Source organism: Bubalus kerabau, chromosome 1, assembly GCF_029407905.1.
Source record: "Bubalus kerabau isolate K-KA32 ecotype Philippines breed swamp buffalo chromosome 1, PCC_UOA_SB_1v2, whole genome shotgun sequence".
In the NCBI taxonomy this organism is placed as follows: Eukaryota; Metazoa; Chordata; class Mammalia; order Artiodactyla; family Bovidae; genus Bubalus; species Bubalus kerabau.
This window is the reverse complement of record NC_073624.1, coordinates 253,118,955-253,133,444: the sequence shown is the minus strand read 5'-3', so window position 1 is coordinate 253,133,444 and position 14,490 is coordinate 253,118,955. Positions and strand designations below refer to the sequence as shown.

The 14,490-nt window shown below is 38.1% G+C and overlaps 1 protein-coding gene and 1 long non-coding RNA gene across 5 annotated transcripts in view; one reads left to right on the top strand and one right to left on the bottom strand.

Annotated features, from left to right (window-relative positions):
- The window catches only part of LOC129638832 (uncharacterized), a 106,250-nt gene that overhangs the window by 42,426 nt on the left and 49,334 nt on the right, over positions 1–14,490 (bottom strand). The gene's annotated exons all lie outside the window — the stretch shown is intronic.
- Positions 1–14,490, top strand: part of HAPLN1 (hyaluronan and proteoglycan link protein 1) — an 80,164-nt gene that overhangs the window by 59,639 nt on the left and 6,035 nt on the right. For 3 of the 4 annotated variants that reach the window (XM_055563454.1, XM_055563445.1, XM_055563465.1), the window contains one exon: positions 4,858–5,229. In XM_055563454.1, coding sequence (XP_055419429.1) covers positions 4,858–5,229 — 372 coding nt within the window. Of the gene's footprint in view, positions 1–4,092; positions 4,307–4,857; positions 5,230–14,490 lie in introns of those variants that run through there. The other variant, XM_055563474.1, reaches the window with a different exon arrangement.

Here is a 14,490-nt window from a genome sequence, read left to right as displayed (position 1 = left end):
TGACTTACAGATAGACTTTTTAAAAAATTCGGTATCCCTAAAATGAGCACATATATGCTGCTTAGGTTTTTATAGTTAAATAAAAATTTTAAGGGATAAGCAATATTCATTCTGATGATCAAGGTGTATTTTTACCTTTTGCATTTGATTTGCTTTTCAAGGGCCCTGTTGATTGAATGTTTTGATTTAAACATTAATTTCAAATTAGTTCACGTTTTTTAATCCAAGGATCAGATTCAAATCTTACTCTAGGCGCGACTGTGCAAAGTTTGTCTTCAGCATTATAGGTTCCCTTTGTTCCTGCCCTCCCCTTCTCCAGCTTAGTGTGTTTCCTGGCTGATCCCTGTCATGACAACCTGCCAAAGGCAGCTGGATACAAATCTAAAGCTCAATGTTCTCATGACATAAACCTGTCATTCAAACAGCTAAGCCCTACCAGAGCCTGCAACAGAACCCAGGGTTCCTGACTCAATGGCCAGAGCTCTTTCCTACATCTTACCTGCCCTGCAATAGGCTACTCCCACCAGCAGTGTTCAATGCTTTATAATCTGCAGTGTTGAGCTTCTAAAAGCACGCAAATTAATAAAAGGCATTGTTCTAAAGGTCATGTTGGGGATTTAGGTTAATGAACATTAATGGCCTTCAGTCACTCAACGTGTTATACATTACATATTTTTCATAGGGTTTTTTGAATTGCAGCCAGGGCTTCTGGCATCTTTTACCTCAACACCCCAGCTGTCCAAAAAATAAGAATGGTAGAAATTTATACATTCTAGCAGTCTTGTTAGAAAAATTATTTTTGGTGTCTGCTTAGTTCTCACCATTATACCACATAAGTCATCATCTACTCACAATGCTAGAGTATAAGTAAATAGCACCTTAAAAAAAATCAGAAGTTTATACTTCTAAAACACTACAAGATGATTTATAGTTAACCTCAGAAAAAAATTAGAAGTTTCAGTCTCTTAGACAAGACTTTTGATCTGTGCTTTAACTCTTTAATTTATAAAACACTCAGGCCTTGTATTCATTCTGGAATACCTTATGATTATGCTAAACCACACAATAATTTCCAAGTTTCCTATATAACACAGGTGGCATTGTATGTATTTTTTTACTCCACATGGTTCAAAACTTTATAATGGAACCATGGAAGGTTAATATATGTCAAAATTATATGTTATATCAGGCAGTATCATACTGGAAAAATATAGTGGAAAAACTATGCAGAGTAATAGTTTGGTCAGCCATTATTTTAAGTGCTTTCAGTGTCTCTTATGTCAACTATACATAGTAGATATTACTATCTCTAATTCACATATAAAGAAATTGAGGCTTGGGGGTTACACACCTTGCTCAAAGCTAGAGAGCTAGAAACCTGAAGAGGTGAGGTTAGAACAAGGTCTCTGATACATCAAAGCCCTTGTTCCTAACTACTGTAATACCCCCTTAACCCAATCCATTTGGGCATTAGCTTTGACTTTAAAGTAAAAAGCATGAGAGAATCAACAATCCAATGAAAAAAATGAGTAGAAGACCTAAATAGATATTTCTCCAAAGAAGACATAAAGATGGACAAGAGGCACATGAAAAGATGTTAAACATTGGTAATTATTAGAGAAATGAAAATCAAAATTACAATGAGATATCACCTCATACCAGTCAAAATGGCTATCATCAAAAAATCCACAAACAATAAATGCTGGAGAGGGTGTGGAGAGAATGCTGGCAGGAATGTAAATTTATACAGCCACTATGGAGAACAGTATATAGAGTCCTTAAAAAACTAAAAATAGAGCTACTATATGATCCAGCAACCCCCCATTCCTGGGCATATATCAGAGAAAAACATGGTCCAAAAGGCACTTAATGTTCACTAAAGCACTGTTTAGAATAGCCAAGCCATGGAAACCACCTAAATATCCAATAAGGAATGGATAAAGATGATGTGGTATATATATATATACAATATGGTCATGTATGGATGTGAGAGTTGGACTGTGAAGAAAGCTGAGTGCCGAAGAATTGATGCTTTCAAACTGTGGTGTTGGAGAAGACTCTTGAGAGTCCCTTGGACTGCAAGGAGATCCAACCAGTCCATTCTAAAGGAGATCAGCCCTGGGATTTCTTTGGAAGGAATGATGCTAAAGCTGAAACTCCAGTACTTTGGCCACCTCATGCGAAGAGTTGACTGATTGGAAAAGACTCTGATGCTGGGAGGGATTGGGGGCAGGAGGAGAAGGGGATGACAGAGGATGAGATGGCATCACTGACTCTATGGACATGAGTCTGAGTGAACTCCAGGAGTTGGTGGTGGACAGGGAGGCCTGGCGTGCTGTGATTCATGGAGTCGCAAAGAGTCGGACTCGACTGAGCGACTGATCTGATCTGATCTGATGCCATTTGAAGCAAAATGGATGGACCTAGACATTGTCATAAGACTGTAAGACAAAGAGAACTATCCTTATGATATCACTTATATGCAGAATCTAAAAAGAAATGATACAAATGAACTTAATTACAAAACAGAGACAAACTCACAGACTTAGAGAATGAACTTATGGTGGAAGGGTAGGGAAGAGGGATAGTTAGGGAATTGGGGATTGACATGTACACACTGCTATATTTAAAATGGATAACCAGTAAGGATCTAATTGATAGCACAGGGAACTCTGCTTGATATTAAGTAACTATCTAAATGGGAAAAGAATTTGAAAAAGAACAGATACATGTATATGTATAACTGAATTACTTTGCTGTATACCCCAAACTATCTAACATTGTTAATCAATTATGCTCAAATATAAGATGAAAGATTTAAAAAAAAAACAAACTTGAAAGAATCAGGTAACTTCAACTTTTTGAAGGTCTTATATGGGCTTCCCTTGTGGCTCAGCTGGTAAAAAATCCACCTGCAATGTGGGAGACCTGGGTTCAGCCCCTGGGTTGGGAAAATCTGGAGTAGGGAAAGACTACCCACTCCAGTATTCTGGCCTGGAGAATTCCATGGACTGTATAGTCCATGGGGTCACAAAGAGTTGGGCACGACTGAGCAACTTTGACTTTCACTTCACTTTCATGTCATGTCTCAAGTCCCATCATGGAAAGACCCAGCTCCAGGCATCCTCCCAAGGTACTGGGTAGATCCATGTAGGGCCTCAGGCATTGCTGAGCAACTTACTAAACAGCACTTTTTCCCCCTCCCAGAAAGAAGACACTAGAAATATTTAAGTAGAACATGGATGTGGTCATTGAGGATATTGCAGGGGGAGTATCATACATACAGTAGAGCTGAATAGATTTACCTGTTATGTATTATGAATCTATGGGCCTAAATAAGAAGATGAAGAGAATCAAAGGAAATGCTTAATGAGCTGGATTTTTTAAGCCAGAATTTTTTAAGCTGGATAATTAAGCCACTATCCTTTCATGTTTTTAAAACTATTCAAGGTAGGGCACTGATGGCTTTAAACTATTCTGTTTCTGAAGATTAGAGCTAACATAAATATATGTATTTTTTAATATTTTGATTGCTTTATAATAAAAATGGAACCAGTGTGTCCATTCTTGGACACTTTATTTTAAAATCTGAAAGTTACATATGCCATTAAATAACTAAGTTTTGAGGTCTGTCTGGAGATGACCAACTACTCTGCCTGATGACCTGTATACCATTAATGATTCATGACCACAGTTGATTCAGAACCTCCAGCCTAAAGGAGGAAAGACTGCCTGAAAGGCAGCTTTGGCAGCCTTTGAAAGCTGTGTGTAGATGAGAGGGTATGTGCATCCAGGAGTTCTTGTAGCGCTTTCTCATTTTCAAAGCTTGCACATTCTCAAGAGAGCTCATCAAGGTCAAAAGCACAATGAGCGAACCAGGGGGAACCCCAGAGAAAACCAAGATCTGAAAATAACAGCTGGCTATCCAGAGCCTGGCAGCCCTGCTGACTTGGCAGGCTAGGGATATCACGGTGCTCTTGGGAAGGCAATAAAGTCCTTGGAGGAAGGAAGCTAAAGGGCAAGTCAAGGCAGAAGTGAAGTGAGAAGATTCTGTAAACCAAGACACAGAAAAAGCAGAGGGACAGTAGAAGGAGATTTAAGGGAATAAAGAAACAACTATCTGGTTAATTAGAAAAGAAATATAACTTTGGATACACTTTTACCATTCAAAGTTTGAGGAATATATTTCAAAATCTGGAGCTTTTGAAAAAACATCCACTAAAAATGCCTTTCTGAGGTCTAGCCTTTGTGTGAAAATAAAATACATACGTGTTGCTTGAAATGCTCCAGAATGGTTATATCACAGGTATGTATCTGAAGGCAGAGATGGGAGAACATTCTAAGTTCTTTGACCAGAACAGTTCAATGAACGTTACTCTGTTGCCATAAACTTTCCCCTAAATACAATACAGACTTATTGGATTAGAAAGTTCAGCTGAGGAAAGATCAATTTATACAATTTGAATTTTGGGGTTTATATCGATGAAATAATTATGGTTCCCCATCACTTCTCTTGGTCTTATTTCTACATTTTTATATTTAAATATAGAAAAAAATGGAATATATGATGACTTCCTCAAACTTCAGATGACTATAGAATCTTATAGCCAGTATTTCTCATTGATTGTCATGTACAACTTTCCCTTTCTTCAGTGGCTTAAAAGACATGCGTACCTTGTAGAACCCCACTAGGTACTAGAGGTACCTTTCTCTGTGATTCAAAGGAGGTCACTGCTCAACAAGGCAGAGAAGCTTATCTTCCATGCTACTCTTCACCAGATACCCTGTATAGGTAGTATGTTTCATATTATGAAAGTCTAAAAGCATATTAATTTTTTCTCTTTTTTTCAATTATAGCAGAAAATGGCCCCCGTCTACTGGTGGAAGCGGAACAAGCCAAGGTGTTCTCACGTAGAGGTGGCAATGTTACACTGCCGTGTAAATTTTACCGAGACCCTACAGCATTTGGCTCAGGAACCCACAAAATCCGGATTAAGTGGACCAAGCTAACTTCAGATTACCTCAAGGAAGTGGATGTCTTTGTTTCCATGGGATACCACAAGAAAACCTATGGAGGCTACCATGGTAGAGTGTTTCTGAAAGGAGGCAGCGATAATGATGCTTCTCTGGTGATCACAGACCTTACTCTAGAGGATTATGGGAGATATAAGTGTGAGGTGATTGAAGGATTAGAAGATGATACTGCTGTGGTAGCACTAGATTTACAAGGTAAGTATCGTGTTAAACTTAGGAATGATAATTACTCATTGCTTTTTTTTTCATGACAAGTAATGTCCAGTGATTACCCCAGTGCGGATGTGAGAAACCAAAAGTCCATGTAAAGCATGTTTTTCTGTAATTTGCAGTCTGTCTACAAATCAAGCTTTCACATTTGAAATTTATACACAATGGTTATATGCAAAATTGAAGCTATTTGCAAGTAGAAGAAATGTGCACTGTAACTGAATTAACAATATTCAGGAACTGCCTTATGCCATTCAAAATTTAAATCTCATTACATAGTTATTAAGAAATGCAGAGTGGAGGCTTTTTATTATGCTTTTAAAATTGTCTCCATTTCAAAATAATGGCAAGTTTGTGAAGGACATCTGCTAATTAAAATAAATTTAGTTGTATTCTGTAAAATAACTGTGAAAACTTAATTTAACAAAAAATAACCTCTAGATTTATTTAAATATTCTTGTAAAGAAGTAAATTTTTTAATGGTCCAGAGTCTCCTAGATACTGAATAGCAAATGGTCAAGGAATTTTGGAGGGAGTTTTATTTCTGAATATGCAATACTTGCAGTAGGTTCAGCTTCCCTGGTGGCTCAGAGAGTAAAGAATCCGCCTGCAATGTGGAAGAGCCGGGTTCGATCCCTGGGTAGGGAGATCCCCTGGAGAAGGGAATGGCAACCCACTCCGGTATTCTTGCCTGGATAATCTCATGGACAGCGGAGTCTGGCAGGCTACAGTCCATGGGGTCACCAAGAGTCAGGCACGACTAAGCAACTAACACTCTCAACAAACACTCTTAGTAGGTTCAAAGAACAAAATGTTTGCAAAGCTAAACAATAAAATGTACCATCTTGCCTCTACCAAAGCCCTCTACACTTCCTCCTTAGTTGATGATATATCTCTAGACACTCTTCATTCATGAATTTGAGCATTTCTTTACATGAGAGAACAAATTTTGACTGCATTAATGGAATAGTCATTCCTTACGTAAACCATAGATGTGCGTTTGCTGTAAGTTCCTTTTACATTCTAGGACAGATTTGTGGCTTTTGGAAAAATATCTATTTTGTCCACTAGCATACCACTGAAGATGTGACCTTCTGAATCCGATAGAGTACCATTACATGCACACAGATTTATCAGCTTTGTGTGTCTGATACATTGCTTGATGTTGTAGTGTGCATTTTTGTGACCTTTTCTTACTTGTAGTTCTTGGCTCCTGATTGCACGCCACCTTATACTTAGAGTGTTTATTGATTCACTTTAATATCCATGAACACTGGCATTATTAAAGATGAAAGAAGCAGTTGGCTTAGAGAAGACAGTAATCATCAAATATTAATTGAGGGTCACTTTCTTTTATCAAAGGGGCATCAGGCAATGGAAACTAGGAGGACTGAGATGCTTAGGTTCATCCCAGCTTTGTCAGTATATGTTTTGTAACCAGATCAAGTTACTTATCCATATTGCACATTGGCTTCCAATCTATGAACAATAGTTTGAACTATATTATCAGTTGGTAGTTTTTCTTCTTAAAGTCCATGTTTATATACCACAGTATTTCCTAAACTTAAGTAACTCATATGCCCATGTTTGTTATCTCCTTACGCTTACTTAAAAATAAATTTTAAATAAATAGAAAACAAAATAACCTGCCAGAAATTGAAGGAAACCAGAAAAATAAGTACAATGAATATAAGGTCTTTCTAAATTATAACTGCTTGATGATGGCTTTGAGTATGAAGCCTGCTGTCCCTTTGAAAAAGAGATTTAGCACATTTTAGAGGATAATACACTTGATAGTCAAACTGAGACTTCCTTTAAGACATACTTAGATATGTTGAAGGGGAATTGTAAGAAGAGTAATTTTTCCTATACAAGCCCTGCACCTTCCCAAATCTCCATGTTTTCCATGCTTTCAGGCTACTTTTTTACCATATAATTCATATGCATATGAGCTAAGTAAATGTGCCCAAGAGACCAATTTAATTGATAAATATTTTTTAAAGTGCTGTTTTTGTACCATGAGAAACAAAAAATTCTAAAGCATGGTTCCTTTCAATCAACAATTTTACAATCCATTAAAGATTCTAAGAAACTTTCAAAAGTAAGTACTTTAAAATAAGATGGAACTTGTTAAAGTAAGTAGGTACAAATTGCTCTAATCATATCCATATTTATTTTGCTCACTTTCAGTAATGCCCCTGGACAGCTGAAACTTTGGGAAAACTCCTTTCCAAAGGTAACATGGTTAGGAGTAAGAGTTAGGACTAGAATTTGATTCCAAGGGCACTCAATGAAGTCATTGTTTTTATCTACTATGATCTGGGGGTTTCCAGTAAGGAGAAAGTTTCTGTTGGGGTAAAAGAGTAGAGGTTTCAGAAAGGCACTGGTGTTTGACAACCTCAGTTCTTCTGAAGCTTTCTAAAGATTCTTAAAGGCCCCAGAGTTATTTGGAAGATGATCAAGGGACTGTCTTTTAGTCATACTGCGTTAATTGGTGTGTCTATTACAGCTGCTAAATCCCCTTCATTGCACAGTATTTTTCCATCTTCTTGTGTACTATAGGAAGAGTAGAAACAGTCATTAACCAGAGGATCTGCCTTAAAGTGACTGACGTTTCCACATTTAACATTATCTACATGAATCCATTTCTGAACAACTGGAGACAATGCAATCCTTTAAAAATAAGATCAAAGACCAATGCTACCCTGAGCCTGATCCCCTCCACCCCCAGCTATGATGTTCTCAGACCACAGATTTCTACTGTAACTCTAATCACATTTTTTTTTAAATATTTGCAAACTTGTCCAACTTCACTTTTCACCTACTAAATGGAATATAATGGTCATCTGAGTTAAATTCACCCATTCCATTTTAGTTTACTGATTCCTAAAGTGTCAAGATTCACTCTTGCCATCTCCTGTTTGACCACTTCCAATTTGCCTTGATTCATGGACCTAAGATTCCAGGTTCCTATGCAATATTGTTCTTTACAGCATCAGACTTTACTTCTGTCATCAGTCATATCCACAGCTCAGCACTGTTTTCATTTTGGCTCTGTCTCTTCATTCTTTCTGGAGTTGTTTCTCCACTCTTCTCCAGAAGCATATTGGGCACCTATTGACCTGGGGAGTTCATCTTTCAGTGTCATATTTTTTTGCCTTTTCATATTGTTCATGGGGTTCTCAAGGCAAGAATTCTGGTTTGCCATTCCCTTCTCCAGTAAATAGTTTATAAGTGAGTGAATGTTTGATACAATGGGTTTATACTTTCAATACAAAAAAGTCTGCATGCAAAGGAAGGGCCATGCAATGGAAAGCACTCTAAAGGAAGAGACACTTGATATGGACCATCAGAGGTGAACTTTGTACCTTCATAGCATAGAGAGCATGACAAAATGGGAAAGAGAACATCAAAGGTTGAAGGAGAAACTTTTCAAAGGCCAAAATATGAGTAACAGATGCCACAGGTAGTTAGCATCCAGTTTGACTGATTTAAGGCTCAGCATGGCAATAGGGTGGGATAAAATTTTTTAACTTTTCATTATCACCAATTTCAAAAATTTGAAAAAGGAGAATGATTATGATGAAGAGTATAACGTGTCTCTATATATAATCATCCAGCTTCAAAAAGTGTCATCAGATAGCCAATCTTACTTTAGCCTGCTTTATCTACTCCCACTGAATAATTTTCTGGAAACATCCAGGGCATTTTTTTATCTATATATTTCAGTGTGAGATAAGAATTCATTTTAAAATAAAACTACAAGAATTTTAACGATAGCTACAGTGCATTCATAGAATAAAATCTGACGAACCATGATTGCTAAGAACAGACACTATGAGGGACTTGACAATTTCCACCTCAGTTCAATTCAGTCACTCTGTCGTGTCTGACTCTTTGCGACCCCATGAATTGCAGCACACCAGGCCTCCCTGTCCATCACCAACTCCCGGAGTTCACTCAAACTCACATCCATCGAGTCGGTGATGCCGTCCAGCCATCTCATCCTCTGTCGTCCCCTTCTCCTCCTGCCCCCAACCCCTCCCAGCATCAGAGTCTTTTCCAATTAGTCAACTCTTCACATGAGGTGGCCAAAGTATTGGAGTTTCAGCCTCAGCATCAGTCCTTCCAATGAACACCCAGGACTGATCTCCTTTAGAATGGACTGGTTGGATCTCCTTGCAGTCCAAGGGACTCTCAAGAATCTTCTACAACACCACAGTTCAAAAGCATCAATTCTTCGGCGCTCAGCCTTCTTGACAGTCCAACTCTCACATCCATACATGACCACTGGAAAAACCATAGCCTTGACTAGATGGACCTTGTTGGCAAAGTAATGTCTCTGTTCTTAATATGTTGTCTAGGTTGGTCATAACTTTCCTTCCAAGGAGTAAGCATCTTTTAATTTCAACTGCATTCACCATCTGCAGTGATTTTGGAGCCCCAAAAAATAAAGTCAGCCAGTTTCCACTGTCTCCCCATCTATTTGCCCTGCAGTGATGGGACTAGATGCCATGATCGTTTTCTGAATGTTGAGCTTTAAGCCAGCTTTTTCACTCTCCTTTTCATTTCATCAACAGGCTCTTTAGTTCTTCTTCACTTTCTGCCATAAATGTGGTATCATCTGCATATCTGAGGTTATCAATATTTCTCCCCAAAATCTTGATTTCAGCTTGTGCTTCATCCAGCCCAGCATTTCTCATGATGTACTCTTTATATAAGTTAAATAATCAGGGTTACATATACAGCCTTGACGGACTCCTTTTCCTATTTGGAACCAGTGTGTTGTTCCATGTCCAGTTCTAACTGTTGCTTCCTGACCTGCATACAGGTTTCTCAAGAGGCCTGTCAGGTGGTCTGGTATTCCCATCTCTTTCAGAATTTTCCACAGTTTATTGTGATCCACACAGTCAAAGGCTTTGGCATAGTCAATAAAGCAGAAATAGATGTTTTTCTGGATCTTTCTTATTTTTTCGATGATCCAGAGCATGTTGGCACTTTGATCTCTGGTTCCTCTGCCTTTTCTAAAACCAGCTTGAACATCTGGAAGCTCATGGTTCATGCATTGCTGAAGCCTGGCTTGGAAAATTTTGAGCACTACTTTACTAGCATATAAGATGAGTGCAATTGTGCAGTAGTTTGAGCATTCTTTGGCATTGCCTTTCTTTGGGATTGGAATAAAAACTGACCTTTTCCAGTCCTGTGGCCACCGCTGAGTTTTCCAAATTTGCTGGCATATTGAGTGAAGCACTTTCGCAGCATCATCTTTCAGGATTTGAAATAGCTCCACTGGAATTCCATCACCTCCACTAGCTTTGTTTGTAGTGATGCTTCCTAAGGCCCACTTGACTTTACATTCCAGAATGTCTGGCTCTAGGTGAGTGATCACACCATCGTGATTATCTGGGTCGTGAAGATCTTTTTTGTACAGTTCTTCTGTGTATTCTTGCCACCTCTTCTTAATATCATCTGCTTCTGTTAGGTCCATACCATTTCTGTACTTTATCGAGCCCATCTTTGCATGAAGTGTTCCCTTGGTATCTCTAAATTTCTTGAAGAGATCTCTAGTCTTTCCCATTCTGCTATTTTCCTCTATTTCTTTGCATTGATCGCTGAAGAAGGCTTTCTTATCTCTCCTTGCTATTCTTTGGAACTCTGCATTCAGATGCTTATATCTTTCCTTTTCTCCTTTGCTTTTCACTTTTCTTCTTTTCACAGCTATTTGTAAGGCCTCCCCAGACAGCCATTTTGCTTTTTTGCATATCTTTTCCATGGGGATGGTCTTGATCCCTGTCTCCTGTACAATGTTACGAACCTCAGTCCATAGTTCATCAGGTACTCTATCTATCAGATCTAGTCCCTTAAATCTATTTCTCACTTCCACTGTATAATCATAAAGGATTTAATTTAGGTCATACCTGAATGGTCTAGTGGTTTTCCCTACTTTCTTCAATTTAAGTCCGAATTTGGCAATACGGAGTTCATGATCTGAGCCACAGTCAGCTCCTGGTCTTGTTTTTGCTGACTGTATAGAGCTTCTCCATCTTTGGCTGCAAAGAATATAATCAATCTGATTTCAGTGTTGACCATCTGGTGATGTCCATGTGTAGAGTCTTCTCTTGTGTTGTTGGAAGAGGGTGTTTGCTAGGACCAGTGCCTTCTCTTGGCAAAACTCTATTAACCTTTGCCCTGCTTCATTCCATATTCCAAGGCCAAATTTGCCTGTTACTCCAGGTGTTTCTTACTTTCTACTTTTGCATTCCAGTCCCCTATAATGAAAAGGACATCTTTTTTGGGTGTTAGTTCTAAAAGGTCTTGTAGGTCTTCATAGAACTGTTCAACTTCAGCTTCTTCAGCATTACTGGTTGGGGCATAGACTTGGATTACTGTGATATTGAATGGTTTGCCTTGGAAACGAACAGAGATCATTCTGTCATTTTTGAGATTGCATCCAAGTACTGCATTTCGGACTCTTTTGTTGACCATGATGGCTACTCCATTTCTTCTAAGGGATTCCTGCCAACAGTAGTAGATATAATGGTCATCTGAGTCTTGGGTAAATGCTCACAGTGCAGCCAGTATATACATAAGAATTGGAAGGCTATGGTAAACCACATGCAGCAGAAGAGATACCTTGTGGTTGTCATTTATTAGCTCTTATTCCAGGTTCTGACCTTTTTTCACTACCAATTACATCCTTACATAGGGTCATCACCACATCAGGCAAGTTCTGCTTAAGCTCCTTGTCAATCTTCTAATATGCATAAATAAGACTAAGGAAGTGTATCATTTTAAATGTCATAATTAAGCTGCCTTTCCAACTGTAATTGTACAATGTCTTTAATCATATTGGCCCTTTAATACAAGATTAAATGCTATGTTGTTCAAAGAATTTTCCCAATTAGAAAAAAAATCGTTCTACTTCAAGATGCCAAAATTGTATGGTTTGTATTTATAAGATTCTGTTCTGTCTTGGCAGAGAAGGCAATGGCAACCCACTCCAGTATTCTTGCCTGGAGAATCCCAGGGATGGGAGAGCCTGGTGGGCTGCCATCTATGGGGTCGCACAGAGTTGGACACGACTGAAGCAACTTAGCAGCACCAACAGCAGCATTCTGTCTTGGAGTCAGATTTTTATATGTATGTGTGTGTGTGTGTGTGTGTATACACACATACAATCATAGACTCTTTGCAGAAAGACACCACACCCCAAACTCAAGGTATCCTAGAGTACTCAGTATAATGCCTGCTCTTAGTTGTATTTTAAAGTCTGTTTTTCAAATCACACAGATTTTTTTAAAAAAGTAAACCCTTTTGAAAAACTGACCTACATATGAGTTGGAATTAGCTGTGGAAGCATAATTTTTTTCATGTAGAATCTTGGATAGGGTAAAGCCCTCTGATTACTACCAAATTACCCACATTGCTAGAAACAACATCCAGCAAGAGATAAGCCTTATATAACAAGGAGAGTGTCCCCAGAAATTCATGAGTAGCTTGGCATACAGAATTCATTTGAGCAATTTATAAATATATAGATAATGATATGAAAAGCATGATATTTGTACTAATGAAAATGGGGCCAATTCACAAAAAATATGATCTCAGAACTTTTAGAATTAGAAAGCTAATTTCATATATGTATGTAACACTGAAAGGCATTCTGAGAGATACTGTGGAAAGTACAAGTGTGTGCATGGCCTCTACCTTTTTATTATTAAAAATATTTACTTAATGGAGTTACTGAAATTTCCTTTAGCTTTAATATGCACCATGGCATGAAAACCTTTCACATAACCAACAAATTGATATTTGCCAACAACTAAGATGAACTGGACTGTGCAATTGTAAGTCTTAAAGAATGTGCTTTTAAAACATTTCAATTCACCAAACTACTCACATCACTTGATATTATCCTTTTCCATGTGATGGATATTTCTTATTAATCCCCTTAGTAGTAATGCATACCAGCCTTTCAGGGAAAAGTAAAGAGCTTTTGATTATATTTTGACATATAAGTATAAAATAATCATACTTGGAAAATAATCATATACCCTTTCTCACTCATGAAAGTTTAACTTTTCTTATTTTTGTAATGCTGGATGAAAGTAATCACTATTTGCTCCATAATTCAACTGTAGGAATTGCACATTTTTCCACAGAGCCAAGAAAGTTTCTGCAGTTATAGTCTTAGATGTTGAAATCTTAACTAGCTGGAAGTAAAATGAGTAAATAAATAAAATACTAACAAACATGTTCCAGAAATGCCCCCACTTGTACAAAACATCTGATTGTTGAAATGTGTACAATAAAGTGAAACTTTTAAAATGTTGGTGAGGATGTGGAAATTGACCTTGATTTACTCGGAATTTGTTCTTTCCAGCATCAAACATTGATTAAAATCTGCTAAGCAAATTTTTTGAGTTACTGTAAGTTGACCATTTACTCTCACCATTGAAAAAGAGTGAAATTTTAATATAGGGTTACACTTTGACTTTGAGAAATGATTGCGTAAAATTATGTTAAATGTAAAAGGAACTCAAAAATATATTACATTGTTTGGGGAACTAAATCAAACATAATTCAATGGCTAATCAAGGACAAATGACTAAACAAAAAATTTCCCCAATGCCTATGGGAGTTCACCAAATCAGTCTGGTGAATTAAAACTTGAGAGGTTGCCTAAGTCTTTAAAACTATTACAAATTAAAATAGCCTGCTTTCTCCACTGTTACCATCTCGAGCTATTTGAGAAATGGAATTCAACCTAAATGGTTGAATTTAGGTTTGTATACGTTGAGATTTTCTCTCACTTAAGGTCTAGCTGCCAAGGAAAGCTCTACTGGAAAAATTAAATATTTTCCTTTCCATTGGCATTCCTGGGCTTGCTGAGAAAAGAGGATGCAAAGCGTGAGGGGACTGAGAACACTAAAGCTCTCCTTCTCAGCGCTGACTGGGCTCTTAGTTGGATGCCTGGGCACAGCCCTTCTTAGAAGGAGTCGCCTCCAGGCTGTCCCCACCCGCATCCCCCCATCTCTACAGGGGGCAAAGGCAACCAAGAGAGTCTTTTCCTCCTTACTTTTGGCTCCAATTCAGCTTACAGATCTCTCAGCCAAGAACCTGAGAAGGCAGGATGAGATCAGGAAGCCTTCCTGGATCTCTGCCTCTAGTGGATGGTGCCAGCTGGATTGCCCTGCAGGGACAAATGTGTCCTGCAGAGGCCTTCAGTGGACACGACTTGATTTA